This window comes from Rhynchophorus ferrugineus, unplaced genomic scaffold, assembly GCF_030347505.1.
Source record: "Rhynchophorus ferrugineus isolate W39M unplaced genomic scaffold, kcgeb_rfMv2 rfM3, whole genome shotgun sequence".
Lineage (NCBI taxonomy): Eukaryota > Metazoa > Arthropoda > Insecta > Coleoptera > Curculionidae > Rhynchophorus > Rhynchophorus ferrugineus.
In genome coordinates, this window is record NW_027472582.1 from 7713989 (window position 1) to 7735629 (window position 21641).

General features: G+C 38.2%; 2 protein-coding genes and 2 long non-coding RNA genes across 4 annotated transcripts in view; 2 read left to right on the plus strand and 2 right to left on the minus strand.

Annotated features, from left to right (window-relative positions):
- Window positions 1-32: 32 nt before the first annotated feature.
- LOC143193851 (uncharacterized) lies at window positions 33-6653 on the minus strand. Its single transcript, XM_076400259.1, has 5 exons — window positions 6317-6653; window positions 6087-6230; window positions 5923-6030; window positions 5675-5860; window positions 33-5616 (listed from the first exon to the last, which is right to left on the minus strand). The coding sequence occupies exons 1-5, from the start codon at window positions 6456-6458 to the stop codon at window positions 524-526; spliced, it is 5673 nt and encodes a 1890-aa protein (XP_076256374.1). The 5' UTR covers window positions 6459-6653; the 3' UTR covers window positions 33-523.
- Window positions 6654-6870: 217 nt separating this feature from the next.
- LOC143193862 (uncharacterized) lies at window positions 6871-7446 on the plus strand. Its single transcript, XR_013005116.1, has 2 exons — window positions 6871-7009; window positions 7079-7446. It is a non-coding gene; the product is annotated as an uncharacterized LOC143193862 (long non-coding RNA).
- Window positions 7447-8774: 1328 nt separating this feature from the next.
- The window catches only part of LOC143193850 (uncharacterized), an 82422-nt gene continuing 69555 nt past the window's right edge, over window positions 8775-21641 (plus strand). Inside the window, exons 1-4 of the mRNA XM_076400258.1 lie at window positions 8775-8955; window positions 12607-12847; window positions 12906-13200; window positions 13260-13556. Of these exons, the coding sequence (XP_076256373.1) occupies window positions 13397-13556 (160 nt within the window). The 5' untranslated portion in view covers window positions 8775-8955; window positions 12607-12847; window positions 12906-13200; window positions 13260-13396. The remainder of the gene's footprint in view (window positions 8956-12606; window positions 12848-12905; window positions 13201-13259; window positions 13557-21641) is intronic.
- On the minus strand, window positions 10389-10999 carry LOC143193864 (uncharacterized). The gene is made up of 4 exons (XR_013005118.1): window positions 10859-10999; window positions 10723-10796; window positions 10564-10656; window positions 10389-10512 (listed from the first exon to the last, which is right to left on the minus strand). It is a non-coding gene; the product is annotated as an uncharacterized LOC143193864 (long non-coding RNA).

Below are 21641 nucleotides of genomic sequence, written 5' to 3' on the forward strand. Positions count from 1 at the left end.
GGTTTTCTAGAGCAAGGAAAACTACCTGATAATTTAGTATATACATTTATTTAATTAAGATATAATATCACTTATCATTTATGTAATAAATATTAATTTTCATCATTGACTTATAATTAAGTTTTTTTCATAAATACCTACGATCCATCATTTACTTAATTTTGAAAACTGGTGGATAACTTTGTTTTAACAATAAAATACAATGTTTTTTTTTGTATAGTTATAATTCCAATAAATATAGTAATACAAAAATATGTCATGGCACATATGAAAAATCATTTAATAAAAGAATATTGGCACTTAAAATACATATAAGCCACCACTTACGGTATATTTAAGCTATAAAAGTATAAAAAAAATCACAATATAGGAATTTTTGATACAACTTTGATTCATAAGCAGCACCGTTCTTATAAACATAATATATTCTAGAATAATACTAATAAATGCGTGTAAATACCACTATAATATAAAAAGCAATATATTTCTATAAAAATACTGGCTATCGAATATATAGTCATTCTTATTTGGTCGTGTTGAAACAGTCATAGGAGCAAAATAGTTTCTCGTTTCTCAGCAAGAGTTTCTTTCCTATCAAGGGCTTGTTGCAAACAATGCAGCAGAAACAACTGTCCTTTGCGTGGAAATGGACTCCTTTTAACTGACATCCTGCTTCGTCTGGTTTAATGATATTCATGCAAGTATTGCACTTGGCAGCTTTGGAAGTTTCGTAGCAAGGCAAGCAGTACGGCTTCTCTTCCTCCAAGGTATAGTCCTGGCCAGCTAGGGGAGTATCGCATTGGAAACAGCAGAAATGTTTCAGATGGAAGGTGGAATTCTCGGCCAGGCAATATTCCTTGGTGAAGATCAATTCGTCGCAGGCACTGCATCTCGGAATGCCCTTAATTTTAGCATAGTCTCGCCCACAGTAGATGTTATTTGTTTCCTTATAATAAAAGTAAATATTATCGGCGAGGCTCTGATTACACCCGGCACATTTGAAACAACCAGCGTGAAACAGTATGTTAGCCCTGTCAGCTACCACGGCAAACTCGTTCTCCTTGAACGGTTTCTTGCAATAATGACATTCGGGCAAAACTATTTTTTCCAATATCTCCTTTATCACATTGGTATTGGAAGCGTCATCGTCGCTACTATCACTTTGATACCCTGGATTAATTTCAGTCGTAGCACCTCTGATTTCGGGACTGATGTCCTGAATAGCACCAATATTCACCATGTGCGGTTCCAAATAATCCTCGGGAATGTTGAGCTCGCCCGGTTTCAGCTGGGAGAGCGGCTTCATAGCCCGAACCCTGGGGTCCATGGATCGAGGCTTGATGGTAGATTGTCCGGTAATGGGATCCCTATAGTTGCCTGTACTTAAATTAAAACTGCCCGGAGCTGCCACGTAATTATTGGTTTCGGGATCGACATAACCCGATATGAAGACGTCGCCGGGCTTGGTGGTCTGGTGATCGGGGTTGGCGGGGACGTGTTGACCGGTCTTGGGGTCGAAGCTGCCGGCGGCCGGCACGTATCGGCCCGTTTTCGGATCGACATAGCCCGGTAGGAAGACCACGTCGGGGTTACTGGGATCGTACGGCGGAACCGCGCCTCCTGGAGTCGGTACGAATTTGCCCGTTCGGGGATCGATGTGTCCTGCGGCCGGTACGTAGTTACCCGACTTGGGATCGACGTAGGCCGGCATCAGGATGGGATTGCTGGGATTGTAGTTGATGTGGGGACCCCCGGAGTTCGGAATGTACTTGCCTGTTCTTGGATCGACATCTCCCGGTAGAGGGACGAATTTTCCGCTCTTGGGATCCTGGCAAACCGGGCGGGGATTTGTGTCGTGTTGAGATGTCGGCACCTCGGGCCCGGATACGTACTTGGCGGTGTCTGGATTGAAGTTGCCCGGCGCTGGAATATAGGTCCCCGTTCGGTGATCAATATATCCGGGAATAAAGACACCGTTTGGATTATTCGGGTCGTAGCTGGACGCACGATTGGGAATATATTGTCCCGAGAGGGGGTCGAAACTCCCTGCTTCCGGAAAGTAATTGCCGGTGAGCGGGTCTATATAGCTTGGGATTAAGATATTGTTCGGATTGTTGGCGTCGTACAGCGGAAGCAGACCACCCGGGCCCGGCACGTATTTCCCGGTATCGGAATCCACACCCCCGATGGCCGGGACGTAGGTACCCGTCTTGGAATCCATGTAGGCCGGCATCAGGATCGGGTCGTCCGGATGAGCGACGACCTGGGGAGTTCCAGGATTCGGCACGTATTCGCCCGATCTGGGATCGACGGCTCCGGGCAGCGGAACGTACTGGTCGGTATTGGGATCCCTGCGTATCGGTCTTGGTCGTTGATCGCCCAGATTCGGGTTGAAGTTACCCGGTGTCGGTATATAATTGCCGGTCTGAGGGTCCAGGTAGCCGGGAGCGAAAACTCCATTCGGATTGTTCGGGTCGTGATTCGGTAGGTGTTTTCCGGTGACTGGATCGAAGCTGCCCGCCGCTGGAAGATAGTTGCCCGTTTTAGGATCGACGTAGGCGGGAATATAAGGATTGTTCGCATCGTTAGGGTTATAGGGCGGAAGTTGCGACCCTACGCCAGGGATGAATCTTCCGGTATCCGAATCGATCTTACCCGCTGCTGGAATGTAGTTACCCGTTTTCGGATCTATGTAGACAGGCGTCAAAACAGTGTCCTTCGGTGAGAGTGACGGAGCGTCGGGAGCAGGAACATAACTACCCGTTCTTGGATCGACGGCGCCGGGTAACGGATGGTATTTTCCGGTGATGGGATCTCGGTATACTGGTCCAGGCTCCTTGCCCTGTAAGCCGGGCCCCGACCAGTATCTTCCCGCGTCCGGATTGAAATTCCCTGGCGCCGACACATACTCGCCCGTCCTCGGGTCCAGATATCCCGGAATAAACATGCCGTTGGGATTGTTCCGGTCGTAGTTGAGCGACTGACCGGCCTGGTTGGGAATGTGTCTGCCCGACAACGGATCGAAGCTGCCCGCTTCCGGGAAGTAATTGCCAGAGACAGGATCCACGTAACTGGGGACATAGATGTTGTTGGGATTGTTAGTGTCGTACAGAGGCAGCTGGAACCCGGGATTCGGCACGTATCTCCTGGTGTCCGGGTCGATTTTACCGGCGGCCGGGATATAATTCCCCGTTCTCGGATCCAAATAGGCCGGCATCAGGATGGGACTGTTCGGCAACACCTGCATTCCACCAGGTGGAGGGATATATTTCCCTGTCCTCGGGTCTAGAGTACCTGGTAAAGGAACATATTTACCACTCTTCGGATCCCGATACATCGGCTTGAAACCGTCGCCGTGGTTAGCGGGCTGCACTCCTCCAGGTCCCGTCACGTACTGCCCGACGTCCGGATTGAAATTCCCCGGCGCAGGCTTGTACTTGCCACTCTGCGGGTCAATGTAGCCGGAGATGAAGACCTCGTTCGGGTTGTGACGGGGATCACGATGCGGGATGTGTCTGCCCGAGAGCGGATCGAAACTGCCGGCCTCGGGATGGTACCTACCGGTGGTCGGGTCGACGTAACCCGGAACGAACACGTTTCCGGGGTCATCGCGATCGTAGGGCGGCAAGTGGTTTCCGGGGGTGGGGACGTACTTGCCCGTTTCGGAATCGATGTGGCCCGTGGCGGGCACGTACCTTCCGTTCTTCGAGTCGACATAGACCGGTACAAGGACGGGACCGGTCGGGATCTCGTCGTCCTTCTGGATATAAGTCCCGTCGATCGGGTGCACGGTTCCGGGGAGGGCGACGTAGTTTCCTGAGTTCGGATCGACGCAGACCGGCTTGGGCACGCTCTCGTAACTGTCCTGCTTCACGCCAGGTCCGTCTGCGTACTTCCCGTCGTCGGGGTTAAAATTGCCCGGAGCCGGTATGTATTTACCGGTCAAGGGATCCATATATCCGGGAATGAAGAAGCTGTCCTGGTCCCCGTCCTCGTACGCGGCGTTCGGCACGTGTCTGCCGGACAAGGGGTCGAAACTTCCCGCTTCCGGGATGTAACTTCCGGTAGTGGGATCGATGTAGCTCGGCACGAAGATGCTATCGGGGTTTTTGTTGTCGTACGCGGGCAGATAACTGTTCGGCACCGGCAGATACTTGCCGGTCTTGGGATCGACTCGTCCCGCCGCCGGGACGTACTTCCCGCTTTTGGGGTCCATGTAGACGGGCATCAGGATCTCCGGATTGAAATTCGGGCCGTACTTCAAGAAATCGTTCTCCTTCAATGGTACGTACTGTTCGGTAGCAGGATCGAAACTCCCCGGAGCCGGTTGGAAGTCCCCACTCACGGGATCCGTGTACACCGGCCTGGGAGTGTTGTCGTATCCGGCGGTATTGACGGAACCGCCGATTCCCGGTCCCGTCACGAACTTGCCGGCTTCCGGGTCCACCGTGCCCGGAGCCGGACGGTACTGCTGCGTCCTGGGGTCGACGTAGCCCGGCGTGAAGACGCTCCTCGGATCATGGGTGGGGAGATGTCTGGCGGAGATCGGGTCGAAACTGCCGGCGCCCGGTACCCAGACCTGCGTGTAAGGGTCTACATAGCCGGGCACCATCGCGCTCTCCGGGTTGTTGATGTCGTAAGGCGGTAGCCGGGTCCCCGGAGCCGGGACGTACCTTCCGGTCTCGGGATCGACGCGTCCCGTGGCGGGAACGTACTGGCCCGTCTTCGGGTCGATGTAGGCCGGGATCAGGACGCCTTTTGGGAGCTGAGACAAGCCGTATCTCCCCATTGTAGGATCCATACCGGAAACAGGAACATATCTCCCGGTCTTAGCATCAAGCGCAAGAGCTTTCGGTAAAACCACCGGTTTAACAGGCTCCGCAGTACCGGTCAACAATTTCGAAGTATCTTCGTTCAGTAACTGAGGCTCCTCATATCGAACGAGCACCGGATTATGCTTGTATGTAGATAAAACCGTTTCAACCGGCCTCGCAGGCTCGATATTCTTCGGTATATCCGCCCCGTGACCGCTCTCCGGTACTGGACTCTGCCCGGGATCATAAGTACTGTATATCAAATCCTTAATGTTCCTCGGTGCCATCATATCCCGATAAGGACTGAACAGGGGATTCTCGAAACCGCACTGTTCCGGTTTGGATGGACTGCGGTTGCTCAAAAACTGACTGGGGGTCTTCTTCGGATCGAAATTCGTGCCCTGCAGTAATTTCTCGTCTATCGCGTAACCCGTATTCGGTTTTTCGGGCGTTCTGTTCTCGAACTTGTTCGGCTTGAAGCCCTGCGCATACTGCGGCAACGACGACGGCTGCGGCGGCTTGTCATTTTCATACCAAGGATGCACCACGTCCTTGAACTTCGATTCGTGAGCCAGGGGCTTTTGAATGTCCTCCTGCTTCTTACCAGGAGATTTAGGATATAATTTAGACAGGTTTGATTTATTTTTCTGATTCTTCTGGAGTTTGGAGTCTTTTAAGTTCATATTCTCCAGGGTTTTCGCCAAGCTGGTTTGAAGCTTGATTACCTCAGTAAAAGGCACTCCCTTGGAACATTTGCTGGCGATAATGTGGGCTTCTTGTGGAGTAATGTTTTGAAGATTAGCTAAAATATTATTTATCATGATAACTATTTCTTTTAATATCATCACAAAGTGTATTACCTTTTATTACATCAGATAAACTAACAATATGACCAACTCCAACTGAACTTTGTTTGATATGATCAACATATTCTTCCATTTTTTTAGTCTCCTCTTCGTTTAATTCATGGCAAAGGGAAGGATCAATGTCATGTACCGGTATTTGCTTTTGTAGTAGTTGTTTACGTTCCTGCGCTGCTTGAGACCCTTTAAGTAATTTAAAATATGTATAAAATTTCTATGATTTACATAATTATACTGAATTATACCTTTAACCGGGAGGGCCTCTGGAGGAAGCGTTTTGAGGTAATTGTCTACAGTCTCTAGTTGCCCTTTTGGAGCCCATTCCAATTCTACTTCATTCTTACCATTTAAAACTAGGAACAATTTAAACATATCATAAGGTTATTAAGAATATTTAGAACCATCTCACCAATTTTCGTTTTAATCTTATTTGGTTTACTTCCTAAAAGTTGGAATTGAGTCCAACCATAGATATCATCATCGGGCACATCATGCTCTTCCTTCGGACACCTACATATTTTACATGCTTTTCGCCAAAAATGCAAATCCAGACCTAAAGAGCATATATAAATTTTACAATAATAAATAAATAAATAAATAAGAAAAAGGCGAATACTGGTCCCTTTTTGTCTAACATACCTGGACACTTATCTCCACATTTTATACAAGGAGCGCCCGCTCCAGCCTCATGACCCAACCTTGCCTTAAGACGTCGTTCCCTTTTTTCTTCCAATTCTTTGAGCCAGTTTGGTGTGTCTGGCACCACAATTTCACTGCTCATCTTGAATAAATGTATTCAATCTCTAAGTTTTTCACTGCATTTAAAAATTGAACCACCCACGAGCCTTTGTATTTAAATTCAGTTTATACTTCCCAACTTATCTAAGAAAAGTTTATAATCAACAAGTGGCTGTGACAAAGTATGACTCATAAATATTTTTAGTCGCAGTCATATATATGATTATCAAAGTAGTATATATAATATATATATGTGTATCATATATTAACGTTGACAGTAACGACAGTTCTGTCCTGTCATAAAGAAAATGTCAATGATATAAACAAAACAATTATATGTTTGGAAACTGTGAATTACAGTACTGAAAATTACACTGGATGAATTATATGACAAATTCTATTGTAGTTTGAACCTTTGTTGCTATTTGAAAATGCGATGGTTTGGGTCGGAATATCATGATATTTTTTGGGAATATTACCATTATAGAATACGGAAATGGTACGACTGAAATACCTCCTGTGACAATAGATGATTCAGTGTATATAATAGTCCCCCTACTTGTTATTATCGGTATTTTAGTGCTGTCTTTTTTAGTAAGTTACTATAATAATATTTATGTGTATTATTACAGTAAGAATATTTCATTTTGGTTGTGTACGCAGGTATACTTAATGCTTAGGAGGAGAAGAATGACTAGAATTCGAAGAGAAATAGCAAAATTGTACGAGTTCGATTCCAACGATCAAGAATGGGACTCTCTAAATAGTTATGAAATCCCATCCTATAATTCGCTAGATTATACAGCTACCTTAGAGTCTCAACGTAACACGACCAATTTGTAACATTTTGTATTCATACATTATATTAACAGGATTAATATTTATTTATTATGTTTGTCTATTCTTATCAACTTGTATTTACATATTATTGACTAATTTTAAATGTAGGATTACTGAGGATAATAGCATGTTATTGACCTTATGTATGATTAACCAGTATTGGTTTATGTAAATAAACTTATAATAATGTTCGATTTTGTGTTTATTATTGCCAATGAAAAAAGTTGTTCACGATATATTTTCAAATGCCTTCTGAATTTTCAGATTTTTTGATGCTATATATATTATTACGATTTTTAAAATCCTGTACGTCATCCAGCAGTCTAATGTCAGTAGAGCGCCACCTATCTAAAAAATGCAAAGCGCATGCATTAAATCTATTTTTGGGGTGGTGGCATTTTCATTAAGAAATGTAAGAATTTTTTAGCAAATTAAAGTGTTTTCCCAGAAATTATTGGAATCGAAGTGTGGTTAATGTATTTCTCAGTGCTTAGGTGTAAATTTACAATGTTGATATGAAGTGTGCATTCGTAAGAAGTCGTCGACATCATCGAGTGCGTTTCAATTTATTCTTTCAAAAAAAGTTTCTGTGATAATGATTTCCGTGATGTCGAGGTCTATTGCTGCAAATCAATAATATTCTGTGCTCGATTATGTTTAAAGGATGTTCGTTGAGTTTTTACAAGAAATATTCAACAATATCATCAATTAAAACTTTTGATTGACAAGACAGTGGCGTTTCGTTGGGATAAAAATATTTTCTAAACCGCTTAAAAATATTAAACATAGGTTAGAATTTACTGAATATACAGTCAAATGAGTGACAACATTTTGATTGATTAACCATGTCTTAATTTTCTCCCTTATTTATTATAAAGTAAAAGATATTTTAATGAAATTTTTATTAAACATGTTTGTATGTATGCATTTGCTAACATAGTTCATTGTTTTAGTTATGAAAGTACGAGATTATACCTTAAAAAATCAATTTCTCTGGATATCAAAATAAAATATAAAACGATAATGTATATCTTTCACCAGTAGAAAAAAAGAATTTTATATCACCTTGAATGTTATTTTTATTTATAACTCTTGCAGCTAGTGAAAGCTCAATGTTACATTAATATTCTGTGTAGAGTGTTGTTAATATATTTTTTTTATTAAAAGGCTAAAACATTTTTTTTTATAAATAGAATCTTCAAAGCAAGAGTAATGAGATTTAAAGGAAGATAAATTGTGATAAAGTAAACACCAGCGAAGACTTAAGTAACATAGAACAGAATAGTTGAAGACTGTATTGAAAAACTAACCAAAAGATATTAAACATAGATGAAATTTTACTGTATACAAGTTAAAGTGGTGCTCTATTTAGAATATAACAGATCAATATAATTGGTGAATTTTAATAAAATATTGCTTATTGGTAATTTAATTTTAGTGCATTATTTGATATATTTTCTAATAACATTTCTGTTTTAGTACGATAGATTATAGGGATATAGTGTAAATATATAATTGTATATAAGCAGAGTACGCAAACAGTTCATACTGGAACTAGAGGATAGTAAACGACGAAAATATTATGGCAGCAGAAAATACAAAGGTTCTTCTGGGCCGTTAATTGCCCAAAGGTGCAGTGCTTGTTTTCCTGAAAAGAAGGGAATCACGGGGCAAACCTGCCCCAAACTAACTCCAGGACAGTAAGTAATTATCTCTTTGTAAATATGTAGCAATGTAACGCGGCCCCACTCTGAAATGATTATGCTAAGTTGGCAGTAATAGCAGTTTGTATATATAACGTTTGTTATAACTTAGTACAATTATACAATACACTAATACAATTTGTTACATACAAAGAAATAAAATAGTCCTGCTGTTGCGTTAGTCATGGATTCGAATATTTGTGATTGTCTTTAGACAAGAATGCAAAATCAGACAAGGCCTTCTGGGATGATTATTTGGAAGGTGATTTTGCTGTTCTTTTGTATTTTTTCAATCAGTAGTATGGGCGACCCTTTCAATCCAATCCCATTTTAATATAAAGGAAACCCTTAATTGTAAAAACTCTACTCATCACAACTAGACATAAAAACATCGGTTTATAACCAGGGTCTGGACAATTTACAGTTACAGTAATAAAATTATTTGTGAGTATTTGCATCTTCTTTCGCCAGTTGCATTGCATGATCTTCCGAATTGAATTTCTGTTGTACTAGCTGTATGAAGTAATTTCCAAGTTTTGGTGGCTATGCGCCCTAAACTGCAAGCTTCTGTTCAGATCGCAATAAATTTTCTTAATTCGCAGTTTCATTCGTCTTCAGTTCGCCTTCGTTAGCCTTGTACCATGAGCCGCGATGTGTGATAGTGTCAGGAATCCATGGGTTAGGGGTGTTTATTGAGGCATGAATTTTTCCAATTTCTTAAAGTTCATGATTAGATTACTTTTTATATATTTTTAGTCTGCTATGCGTTTGTCCAAACTCCAGCAAACTATGTTATGGAATGTTCTGAGTAACTGCAGAATAATTGCCAATATAACATCAGTAGGAAATCCTTAAATCAGTTGCTCGATATAACATATGTAACAACTGTCGCCTCATTAGCGTAGACCTTCGAGTGGAGTCGTGCCGAATTACTACAGTCCGTTTAATAAAGCAGTGAGCTCACGTTATATAAATTGATGACGTTAAAAGGTTGCAATGTTGCCGCATTAACAACGCGTTAATTTTGGCATCATAACAAACTTCTAATCTAAATAACATAATGAAACAAAAATGTTATCAAATATGATTTATTTTACCATTTGAGTACATATAATGCATAAGGACTTAAATTTCTATAGTTATCCTGTATTAATTATATACCCACCTTTACAAGTTGTTTCCACTCTCATTATCCTGTCTAGATAATTGTCAGTATTAAATCATAATCTCACATTTAGAAAGTTTCATTCAATCACTGTCACTTTCGAAATCGCTATTCAAGTGAACAACTAAGCTTTTAATTTCCAATCTAGCAGTTGTTCACGATTCCATCATTTGTCAATTTCTTCCTTAGTGTGTCTAATTGAGTTCATCCAAACCGAAGGTGTTATTGTAGACAATTCTTCTTTCCACATATCCAGATAGTTTGTTATTGTATATCCCCCTCTAATTAGATTGAATTGACTATGCAGTGATAGGGAGGAAGACAATAATACTTTGTGGTCATATTGTTCAGCCATCTCACCTACCATGTATCTTTTTTCAGGCCTATTTCTAAAAAAGAAAATTACATAAAATGCAATTAAATATTTCGTTTATATTTACCAATTAACAATTTGAAATAGTTCATTCTTTAGCATGGTTTCTTCAAAATTAAGGAATAAAACTGTTCATGTTTCCAGTATAAAAGGACAGTGTCTGCAATGAATTATTAATAAATGTTATGACTAACAAAACCTAATCAATTGTTATTCCAGCGTTTACCTTTTTCCATCAACTTTTGTTGTCTCAACACTATTTTTAATATCATCTTGCCTTAAGCGACCCAATGTCCCATTCTAAAATATCCATGTTTCATGTAAATGCACAAAATAAAATAATTCTTTCATGATTTTATTACATGGTTTTAAATTTGTATTCTTTTAAAAGCAATATCTGGAAATTCCATTAGATCTGTTCGTGGGTTATTTTTACACAATTTAAACCACCATATGTTACCCAACAGTGTATGAAGGAATGTTCTAAATCTCTCAAATAGTTGCATATCTCTAAGCTTTCTATCGATACTTTCCAGACTAATGGTTTCCTCTGAAATAATCGTATTAAATTATGTTTATATTGAAAAAACTACTCACTGTTTTTATAAACTTGATATAACAGGTCAGTTGAAAAGTCCCCGACCTAACACATAGATGGCGCTACTAGAATTAAATCCATATGTTTTTAGTTAGTCCTAACCCTCAAAAGATGCGTGTATAAATTTGACAGTTGTCGGATCATTAGTTTGAAGCAAAAACTTGGCTTGATGCCAAGTTTCCAGACACTGTCCCAGGAAAATCAACCATCAATGATTGGTATGCTAATTTTAGACGTGATGAAATGACCACCGAAGACGGTGACGCAGTGGACGCCCAAAAGAGGTTTTTACCGACGAAAACAAAAAAAATCCACAAAATGATTTTGAATGACCATAAATTGAAATTGAATGAAATAGCAGACACTCTAAAAATATCAACCGAACCCACGAATATTTGGGTATGAGAAAGCTCCGTGCAAAGTGGGTGCCGCGCGAAGTCATTTTTGACCAAAAACAACGACGAGTTGATGATTCGGAGCAGTGTTTGAAGATTATCAAAGCGTGGGAAAACGCAACAGTCGGCTGGCAAGGTTATGGCGTCTGTATTTTGGGATACCTATGAAATAATTTTCATTGACTAGCTTGAAAAAGGAAGGATCAACAGCAATTATTACATAGCGTTATTGGACCGCTTGAAGGACGAAATCGCCGAAAAACGACCGCATTTGAAGAAAAAGAAAGTGCTTCTTCACCAAGGCAATGCACCGTGTCACAAGTCACAAGATGGCAAAAACCATGAATTGGGTTTCGAATTGCTTCCTCATCCACCGTATTCTCCAGATATGACCCCCAGCGACTATTTCCTGTTTTTAAAAGAATGCTCGCCTGGAAGAAATTTTCGTCGAACGAACAGATTGATCGCCGAAACTGAGGCCTATTTTGAAGCAAAGGACAAATCGTACTATAAAAATGGTATCGAAAAGTTGGAGGGTTGCTATAATCAGTGTATCAAATATATCACCCTTGAAGGGAATTATGTTGAATAAAAATACTAATTTTGCAAAAAAATGTGTTTTACTATGGTAAGCCAGGGACTTTTCAATTGACCTGTTGATTTCTAATAGAGCTAACGTCAAGTTGATCTTGATTGGCCACCCCCTTCATATTGAGGACGGTTTATTTTCGGTGAATGCAAGATTGTTTTTAATTTTTTGGTACTTTAGTGTCTATATTAATATTCAATACAGCTGCAAAACGCTAAAAATATGTTCAATAGATACCGCAGCAACTTAGTATTTGACAGTAAAAATGCTTATCTCTATCGCATTTTACCGGCTTTTTAAGACGGTCCCTCCATTATCTCGTTCCAGTTCCAGTCCGTTCGAAGTAACTGACTGAAACGGTCAATAGTAAAAAGTAGTAAAATCAGTCGGACCGGAATATCGACTGAAACAGTCCATAGTAAAAAGTAAACATCTTGATGACACGTGAGTTCACTGTTATTTTAAGTAGACTATATGTGTATATAGTGTAGTAGTACAGTAACGTATACGTGGTATAATTTAATATAGGACGACCTCAGCGACCATTCCGCGTACCAAATCTGCATCCGTAGACGCGGGCGCTGTAGGACCGGCGGGGCCCCGAGCGGGAGGCAGGGGGCCATCCGCCTGGACCCGATCGTTAGCGGGCAGCGGTGGCAAGAAGGGCGACTCCTCGCGACATAAACGCGCCGCCTCGGTAGCTGCGGTCGAATTGGGGGAGGAGGCCGCCTTGGTGGCCTCTCCCCCTCCCGATAAGCATGACCAGAAGGTGAGTGTCGCTAGGATAATTTTCCGGTCGACAAATTCACGGTACACATTCCCTCTAGGGACGAACCGGCCAGAACAAGCAACAGCGGCACGGCTCGCAAATATCAACGTCAACGCCATTCGGCAAGATCGACAACATCGAGTTCATAGATCAAACCACCTCACCCCAGGATGTGTCGTCGACTCTGAGCAAGGGGTATCACACCTTAGACTCCGATGGGGACATCTTCGATCTGCAGAGCGGCGACGCCGACCAAGACGATATCTTTAAGACGCCAGCCGGCAAGATTTTGCAAAAGAGCAAAATTAAGAGTAAGACATCTAGCAGTAAGAAAAAACCGAAAAAGACCAAAAGTAAGTCAAGTCGTTTTTACCCGTTTGAAATATCTTAAACATACACGATCGTCCCTTAGCACCGGGAGTGGAAACGGAAACCTCCGGGAATAGAAAATCGCCATCCAGACAACAGATCACTATCAGAACAGTAAAGAAGGACACGGACACTACCAAGATAGTTACCACCACCACCAGCTTGAATCGGTACACTTTCATGAAGTGCCTGGATGATGAAATCAGTCCCGAGAACAATCTTAAGAACAGGACGCTTAGTTGCAGCAATATTCCCTATGACGTCATCGACAACCTGGCTCCCTTCAGGAAGAGATTTTGTAATGTCCAACTTTTCGGGGATAGTACCGTTTGTTCACAAGGTAGGAATGAATTATTAATATCTTTACACATCCTTACAGCTTTCATCTGTTGATTTTTAATAAAATTCTATTAAGAATTATACGTCGTTTTTACTCCATAACAAAACTTTTACTGGTGCAAAGCGGCGCCTCTAAATACAAAATGTTAGTGTTCGTATGCCGTTGCTTATCAATAAGTGCTGTATAAGATTTATATAACATTTTTACAGCTATTATGCTGCAAATATTTTTTAAAATGCATAAACGGGTCTTTTGTATATTTATTTTATTTATTAATTTGAAATAGGTTAACTTCTAGGCAGTAGCATTTTCTTTGGATAAAATTCCAAAATCTGAAATTCTCAACAACGAATTGAATGAGAATCTTGAAATTACTGCTTTTGTGGCTTTTTCGCCCTTGCAATTATTTTGATTAATAAACTTCTGAACTACTAAATAATTTAACTTCTGGATAGTAACATTTTACAAGTTAACAAGTTATGATTTACTGAGAGTTCTTTCCCCTTTAGCCATAGGTACATGTATAGTTAGCAAGATACAAACTTTTACCGTGCATTCTTTTTACATTTCTTAACAAGTCTTCAGTAGCTTTAGTAGCTTATACGTTTCAGGATCTAACTTTTCTTAGCTACTTGTTCACGAATTCGGAACATTTTATTTCTCAGCAACTATGACATGTTTGGTAAATCTATAGATTCAGACAGCAAATGTCCACTTACAAAGCTTACATAGAGCACTTCTAATGCTACAACCGAGTTGTGTTTGTTTCTTCGTTAAGTTTCAGAAGAGCACTGCGAATCGTGATGAAATCATACAGCATCGAGACTCTATTAGAGTGTTTCACAAATTAATTTCTTCTCTTCGTTTTGTTGATCTATGGACAATGTCTTATATCATTAGTGATACATACAAATTGGACATATCTACAAAACAGTTTTGATAACCATTAATTGTTTATATTCTGCTCCATTGTGTCGGTTTTGGTAAATCCTGGTGATTTTGTTGACGTTTATGTCAATCAAGAACTCTAACATGACACTTATAATTAATTAATAGTTACTGGGATTCACCATTAACTAGTTGAATTTTTGTTTTAATGATTCTATACCCACATTTGAGTTATTGTCAAAATGTTTCGTGTCGATATGAGGCTACATTTTAATTCTTGCAAGTAATGTCAATAATTACTGGGCTGTTATTTTGTTTTAGGAGCTATCATAAATTTGTGGTCTCATCCTTGTTGCTATTTCGTTATTTTTCTCGTTGCTTTTTATATTTTATGCTGCGGTACTTCTTTTCCCAAACTTGATAATGATGTTAATACTTTTTCAATTTTACTATTGTAATGGTACACTATAATATTAAAACTGTTGCATATACTGCAATTTTTTGTCTGCATTTAAATAGAAAGAATGTTGAATAGACTATTGCCCAAACTGAATTTTAATGAATTTACATTAATTAATTTGAGACCAGTCAGGGTTCCTGTTAATTGATATATAATGTTAAAACTGATGAAGAAACAATGGTGTAGTTCTATGATTACTAAAATATATTACGGTCGTGATTTACGTACGTTGTTTCTTGGTGACTTTACTTAGCTCCATAGAGGAGGAACTTTCTTCGCCTTGTGATTTTCGGTAACTTTGTTAATTTTTTTGTGTATATAAAAATATACTTAATTTTTGAACGGTGTTACATTTTAAACCGTGAAATTGAATTTTTTTTATATTGTTTAGCATAGCATTTACCTTTTTTCACTTATTTGGTAGGTTTATTGAAGAAAATTTCGAGCAATTGGTCATTTGTATAAGAGTTCTTTATTTTCCAGTTGATGCCGTTGTATTTGTATGAGTTTGACTGTGGCTTGTGTGTTTAAAATTTTTTTGTTTGTTTGAAGGGTCATTGTCACCAATCTTTATTGCCTCTTATATTACGCTACCGTAATAATTTCCCTTGCTTTTGGATCTTTTCCAAATCATATATATGGTCGTCGTCGTTAATTTATCGATTCCTAGGTCATCCACAATTTTTTATATATTTGAGCTTGATTTATGTGGAATTAAGCATATTGACTTTTTTTGTCATTGAGATCGAAAAGATCACTTTTAAGTCGGTGAAGCCAAATTGCCATTGCCTGCAGATTCAAAGCCTATTTTTACAATATAATATATTATAATGTAATTTATAGGATCTGTTCTTCATATGAAATTGAAAAATCGCCGACACACGTATTATTCTATCAACAAAACAAGAAATGTGAAGACCAACGCGGCTGAAACTTTATAGACATTTTCTAGATATGTTTGAACACACCTTGTACACGATAACTGAGTGTTTTTCACGTTTTTTAAAATCTCTACCAGAAGAGAATGTTTTTATTTTAGACCCTGATTATGGGAATTACTTAACGTCGCCTGACTTGTATTGTTTCCAAGCATTTGTTTTGAGACGCTATTGACTTTAGACGTTTGCTCAAAGCTTTAATGATCCAACGAGTCTATTAGGTTTTCTATTTGTTTTGATAAGGTGTTGTAAAATTTACTTAATTTTTTATATTAAGCCGACGCCATGGCATTGATACCGACCGAGTCCTTTCCGAGAAGTCATTCCGCGTTTGATTAGTTTTTTTTTTATTTTCCGAGTTCCCTCGATTGGTACTTGTCACACCACCACTCGTTGCCTAATTCAATTAGTTAAATATCAGAACTCTTCATTATGCCATGGGCATAGTTGATATCCGTATTTAACGACGACGGCTTTTCTACTCGGGCCGAGGCGGTATCGGCTTTCGGGCGAATAAAATCGAACCGGCCATGGAAACCGATATTTTTTTTAGATGTCAATTGCGTTATTTATTACACTCATACGTTTTATTGTCAGGGGATTATTTCAGATTTGTTGATATGTAATAATTTAATCGCGTTTTTCGCGGAATACATTTTTTAGAAACGTTATATCGGTAATGCAATATAGAACAAAATTGAGTGGTTTTTTTTTCGTTAAATTTCATTCTCCAACCCGAGTAATATTAAAACGAGCACAGAAGAACGTAACTTCCTCCAAATGCAAATATTGTCCGAGTCTCTAGGCGATTCCTTGAATGAAGGTGAAAGCTTTCTATTTGTTCGGAAATATTTGCATTGACGCCGATGCAGAACGCACGCACGCACACACACACACACACATACATGGTATAGTACAAGGTGTATATGTTAAAACCTTGATCTTAACACAAGAGGGGCATTGGTTAAATATTTCCTCAACATTTAGTATCTGCATAAAATAGAGACATATAATGCAATCTCCCATACAGGATTATAGTGGGAAGTAAAAAACAAAAGGATTTTTATTTTAAAAAATATGAAAAAATGTTTCAACTCAGTATTATAATTTAAAATGGGAATATACTGAAATGTTTAATCCTCAAGATGTTAAATATAATGTATGTAAGTTATATACCATCCGTTCAACATTAATGTAAAACGATTTTTTGAAATACTGTTGACTTTTCTTAACCACCAAAAGAACAACACTTAATTGTTATTCTTCTTATTGCAATGTCCTGTTGAGAATCCTGTTGCAATATTTTAAAATACTGGCATATGTTGATATAAAATATGAATGAGAATTTTAGTTAAATTAAGTGTTGTTAATAATTTGTGACTAACAGAAAATGAACTAAAGAATCAAAATTGATTTATGGCACCGCTAAATAAGATTTAGACATCATAAAATAACAATAGAAAAATAATGAAAACATTTAACAATATTTTCTTGCAATATTACCACATATACAGTACCATTTAGTTCTTAGACTTTTTGATGTTTTCTGATATGAATGAAGGTCAAAAGACTCATTTTACAATCTTCAGTTTTCAAACCCCTCGATTTATTTTCTTTGAAAAAACATTATGTTTGTACTTCCATAATGTGGCCGAACAACTGCTAATACCAGTATTCAACTTGTAGCCATATTTCCCTTCTCGATAGGATAAGGTAAATATCTGTACATGTATAATATACCCAAATTATGTATTTTAATTCTATTCATAGACTTTGATGAAAGACTTACTATAACATTTATGAATTGCATTTGAATTGCAATCGGTCCATAATTATCAAAGTTTAGTTTTAAAAACCATCTTTTCACTAGAGCAGTATCCTTTGGAAAATAATCTATGGTATCTGAACATTTCATTATACCCTGGCAATTAGTCATTTTTTGCTTTTAAACAAATCATATTTACGTTAAATGGTATGAGCAGTGAGATCGTAACAATTTTATTTCCTCAAAAAATATACACAAAAGTAGGAAAACAGATATAACCTAAGATATTTTACGAAATTTGTGATTGGGGTGGTAAAGAAATCTGTCAGCTGTGTGGTTTTTAGAGATCCGGTCCTATAGTGATGCATGATGTGAACAGTTTCAAGTACATCTATTTAAATTCTTATTCTATATTTTGTGCAATAAAATGTGGAAATTATGTGACGATGTCAGGTCGACAATTCTCCTGCTCCACGGTACTGCATATATCTGATAACATAAACATTTAGATATTAACAGATATGTATCAGCATTAACGGTGATATATTATCAATAAGATAAAATGATATAATGATAAAAACGACTTAGCGCTTATAGTATGTAGGTACAGAACTTTTTCCAAATCCCTTTATTTACCGGTTAAATATTATATACGATACACGAGACTGACCTCATATAAAAACATAAAAACCCATTCTCAATCCTGTAAAAGGTCTTTAACAAATTAAATAAAGAACGCTTAAGTGCCGAGAAACGTCATGTTTGCCCGGGACCTAATTGTTTGTTTCCATCATGCAGCTGAACTCCACAATCTCTTCATATAGGTAATTTTATATTATATACTATATTTTAACAGTTTTACTAAACTTTTAATAATTTTTAGTTTTAGTTAAAAGAGAAAAAGGTGAATGGATTCACCAAAACAAATAATGTACTATTTATATTTATACAGTAACGAAAACAAAACAATATAAATATCTCTTTAAATGCGGTGACAGATAAAAGTATCCCAGTCTTAGAAATTCCACGGTATTTGTTTACTAGATGTCAATAACAACTATTTTTAAATATATAGTAAAAATCACTTACCTTTGCTTTAATCACTTACCAAATAGCATCTTATTTCACCATTAGTTACACTTTTACTTGAGTGGAAATAACATCCCTCTTTGTTTATACTATCAAAAAAACTAGTGACATTGACTGTCATTGCTCTAATATATGAATTTATTTTTATTGCATCATCGCGGATCAATCTAGAATACCTGAAATAATAAAAAAATATTTGTCATTGTTAAATTATACATCTAGCTTATTATATATTTTGCGACGTCCTATATAATAACAACCTTATAGCTTTCCACCGCTAGATGTCCCACGGTGACAATCAATGTTATCGAGCGGTTATTGGTCGGTAATAAACCGCTATACCGCGAGCGCTGTCGATGATTGGCGATGGCGCGTCGACTTTGGTATAGCGAGTTGAACTTTCCCGCCGCTAATAAATTTGAAAATTCAGTTTGTCAACAAGCATCCCAAGTAAAGTGACGGACTATTATAAAATTATCAAGATGTTATCTCGTTTGTATTGTCGTATAGAGGAACGCAAATTATCCTATTGAAGCATCGCGGTTCGGCTATTTAACGTTTTAAAAATAGTGTTCGCGAATCGCGAAGGGGGTTCTTCTCGTTTCTAAACGGCCGTTCTCTGTAACCCGCTTGTTTGTTTGTTTTCTATGGTGGAAATACCGATGAAGACCACTGATTAATAGTTTCTTTTTTAACAGGTATTTATTTATTTATTTTTCTATTAAAATAACAGTAATATGTTAAAATTATTTTTATAGGGTTTAGTGTAGTTTTTAACTTAATGATATATATTATGTGGTAAAATTATATGATTTCGTGTTGAGTTTAGGGAAGTGCTTTCACAATAAATTACCCTTTTTTATTATTTATTTTCTTTTTGACAATGGTTTATTTTAAACTTTATCTGTCATGTGTTTTTTCAGAAGATTATTTTGTTGTATATATTTAGAAATAGTTGTTTTTTTCTTTATACGTTGCCAAAATTATCTAGGACACTGGTTGCTTGATCATTAAGTTTTTAAAAAATGTATAAAAGGTGATGGTTTCCTTGTTTTATGAGTTAAGGCAGTTGTTTAGGGCATATTGTTTGTCCTCATTATTAGGATGTTTGAATTATTAGCATCGCTGTCTTCGTGTTCTTTTCACTAACCTTTGTTGATTTTAATCTATGTAAGGGCGTTTTTTTTTATTTAAATATATTCAGTTATATTTACAAAACTGTTGAGGTAACAAAATTAAGTTCATGATAGTCATCGATTCTCGATAATGGCAACATGAATCAGAATGATTTTGCAGGAGCATTCCAGGATTTTACGTTGTTTTATTTTAATTCAGATTTTTTCAAATACTTCCGAATTTCTTGGACGGTCTGCGGTATTTCACTGAACAAAACGTGCGTTAGTTCAGGGAGTGTGAATATTTTTGTAAATAGTTGGAATATTACCTAACTGGACAGCACTGCATTCCCCTGTATGCTACAGCGAGGCAGCGGGTTTTTATCATGTTATGTATACGGTGTAAATAGTAAGACCTTAAGATAAAAGCTGAGTGACTATTTCATAAAAATGTGCCCGGTCATCAGAATTGAACAACAGCTGACGCTTTTGTACCAAGCTTTGAAATAAGCGATTTCGAGAGCTGCACAACAAACGTCAGTACTATTCTTCTGGTACTATGGTAGTATCAGACTATTTTCTATGTAACGGATTGGCGAGAAAGTAGATTCGGTTTGTGGACAGTGTGAAATAACTTTTTTCAGGTATAGTATTTAAATTTTAGATTTTTTTTAATTGAAAATAACTATCGTTTATAATAATTTTTTTGTTTCATTCATTATAATAGTCCATTGATGTTGGACACGTAATATTTGGTGATGTTATCGGGATAATGTGTGGTTTATTCTAGCGACTGGTGTTCTATAATTAACCAAGTTAATATAATAACAATTAATTGTACAGCGAGCGGATATGGGTCAGAACCTCATGGAATAATAACTGAAATTGAAATCATTCAGACTGAATCGGTTATTACTGAAATTACAAATAAATCGATTATTTCAAATGTCTACATAAGAGTATCCACTTAAAACAAATACGCTCCATTATTATCGACAATGTCTCTCGGCATTTTCTGGTGACATGATGCCATGGGTACAGAACTTCTTTGATTGCTGCTTCTTTTGAAAACTTTTGCAGAGTTTTGCAAAGATTCGAATAAGTCAGAGTTCTTGCGATTTTTGACCGTTGCGGTTTGATGTCAAAGTAGAATATGATCAATAATTTAATTGGAACGATTCTAGCCTGGCTTAATCTCTCTAGTTGTCGACAGTAGGGTTCAGAATCGATTGCCCGACTAATTGCCCATGGTGGACGGTTATCTTCCAGTCAACCCGCACAAACAGCATCATTTTTTTGATGACTTTTTCATCGCCGGTTTCAGAAACGAGTAGTCATTGCGTCTCACTAGAACATAGCAGATTTCGAAGTTACTCCGTTTCCATCGTAATACCTATCAAGAAGGCTGGACCAAGATTGTCTTTTGAGCTCGACCAGTTTGTCCACTGTCAGGAATATGTGTCAAATCTCATCGCTATTCCATTAATTAGTTTACAAGTTTTAAGTAACACCAGCGTTTTTACATTTACCAAATAAGAGGTTTTCTCAAGACCACTTTTTCGTTCGACTGAAATCTCTTACCACCCAGTCAAATGACTTCAGGTTTAGAAACTGTCGCTGGGGGCTAAATCTGGAGAATATACTGGATGCGGTAGCAGTTCAGTATACCTTTTTGGCGCCAAATGCGGTGGTTGTTGTTTCAAATAAATCTTAAATCTGTACAAAAGCTTTGAAGAATATTCGTCGACGATCTTTTTCAAGAAATATATATGAATGAAACCGCGTACGTACTTATATTAGTGCCAACTATCGTATAATATGACGCATTAG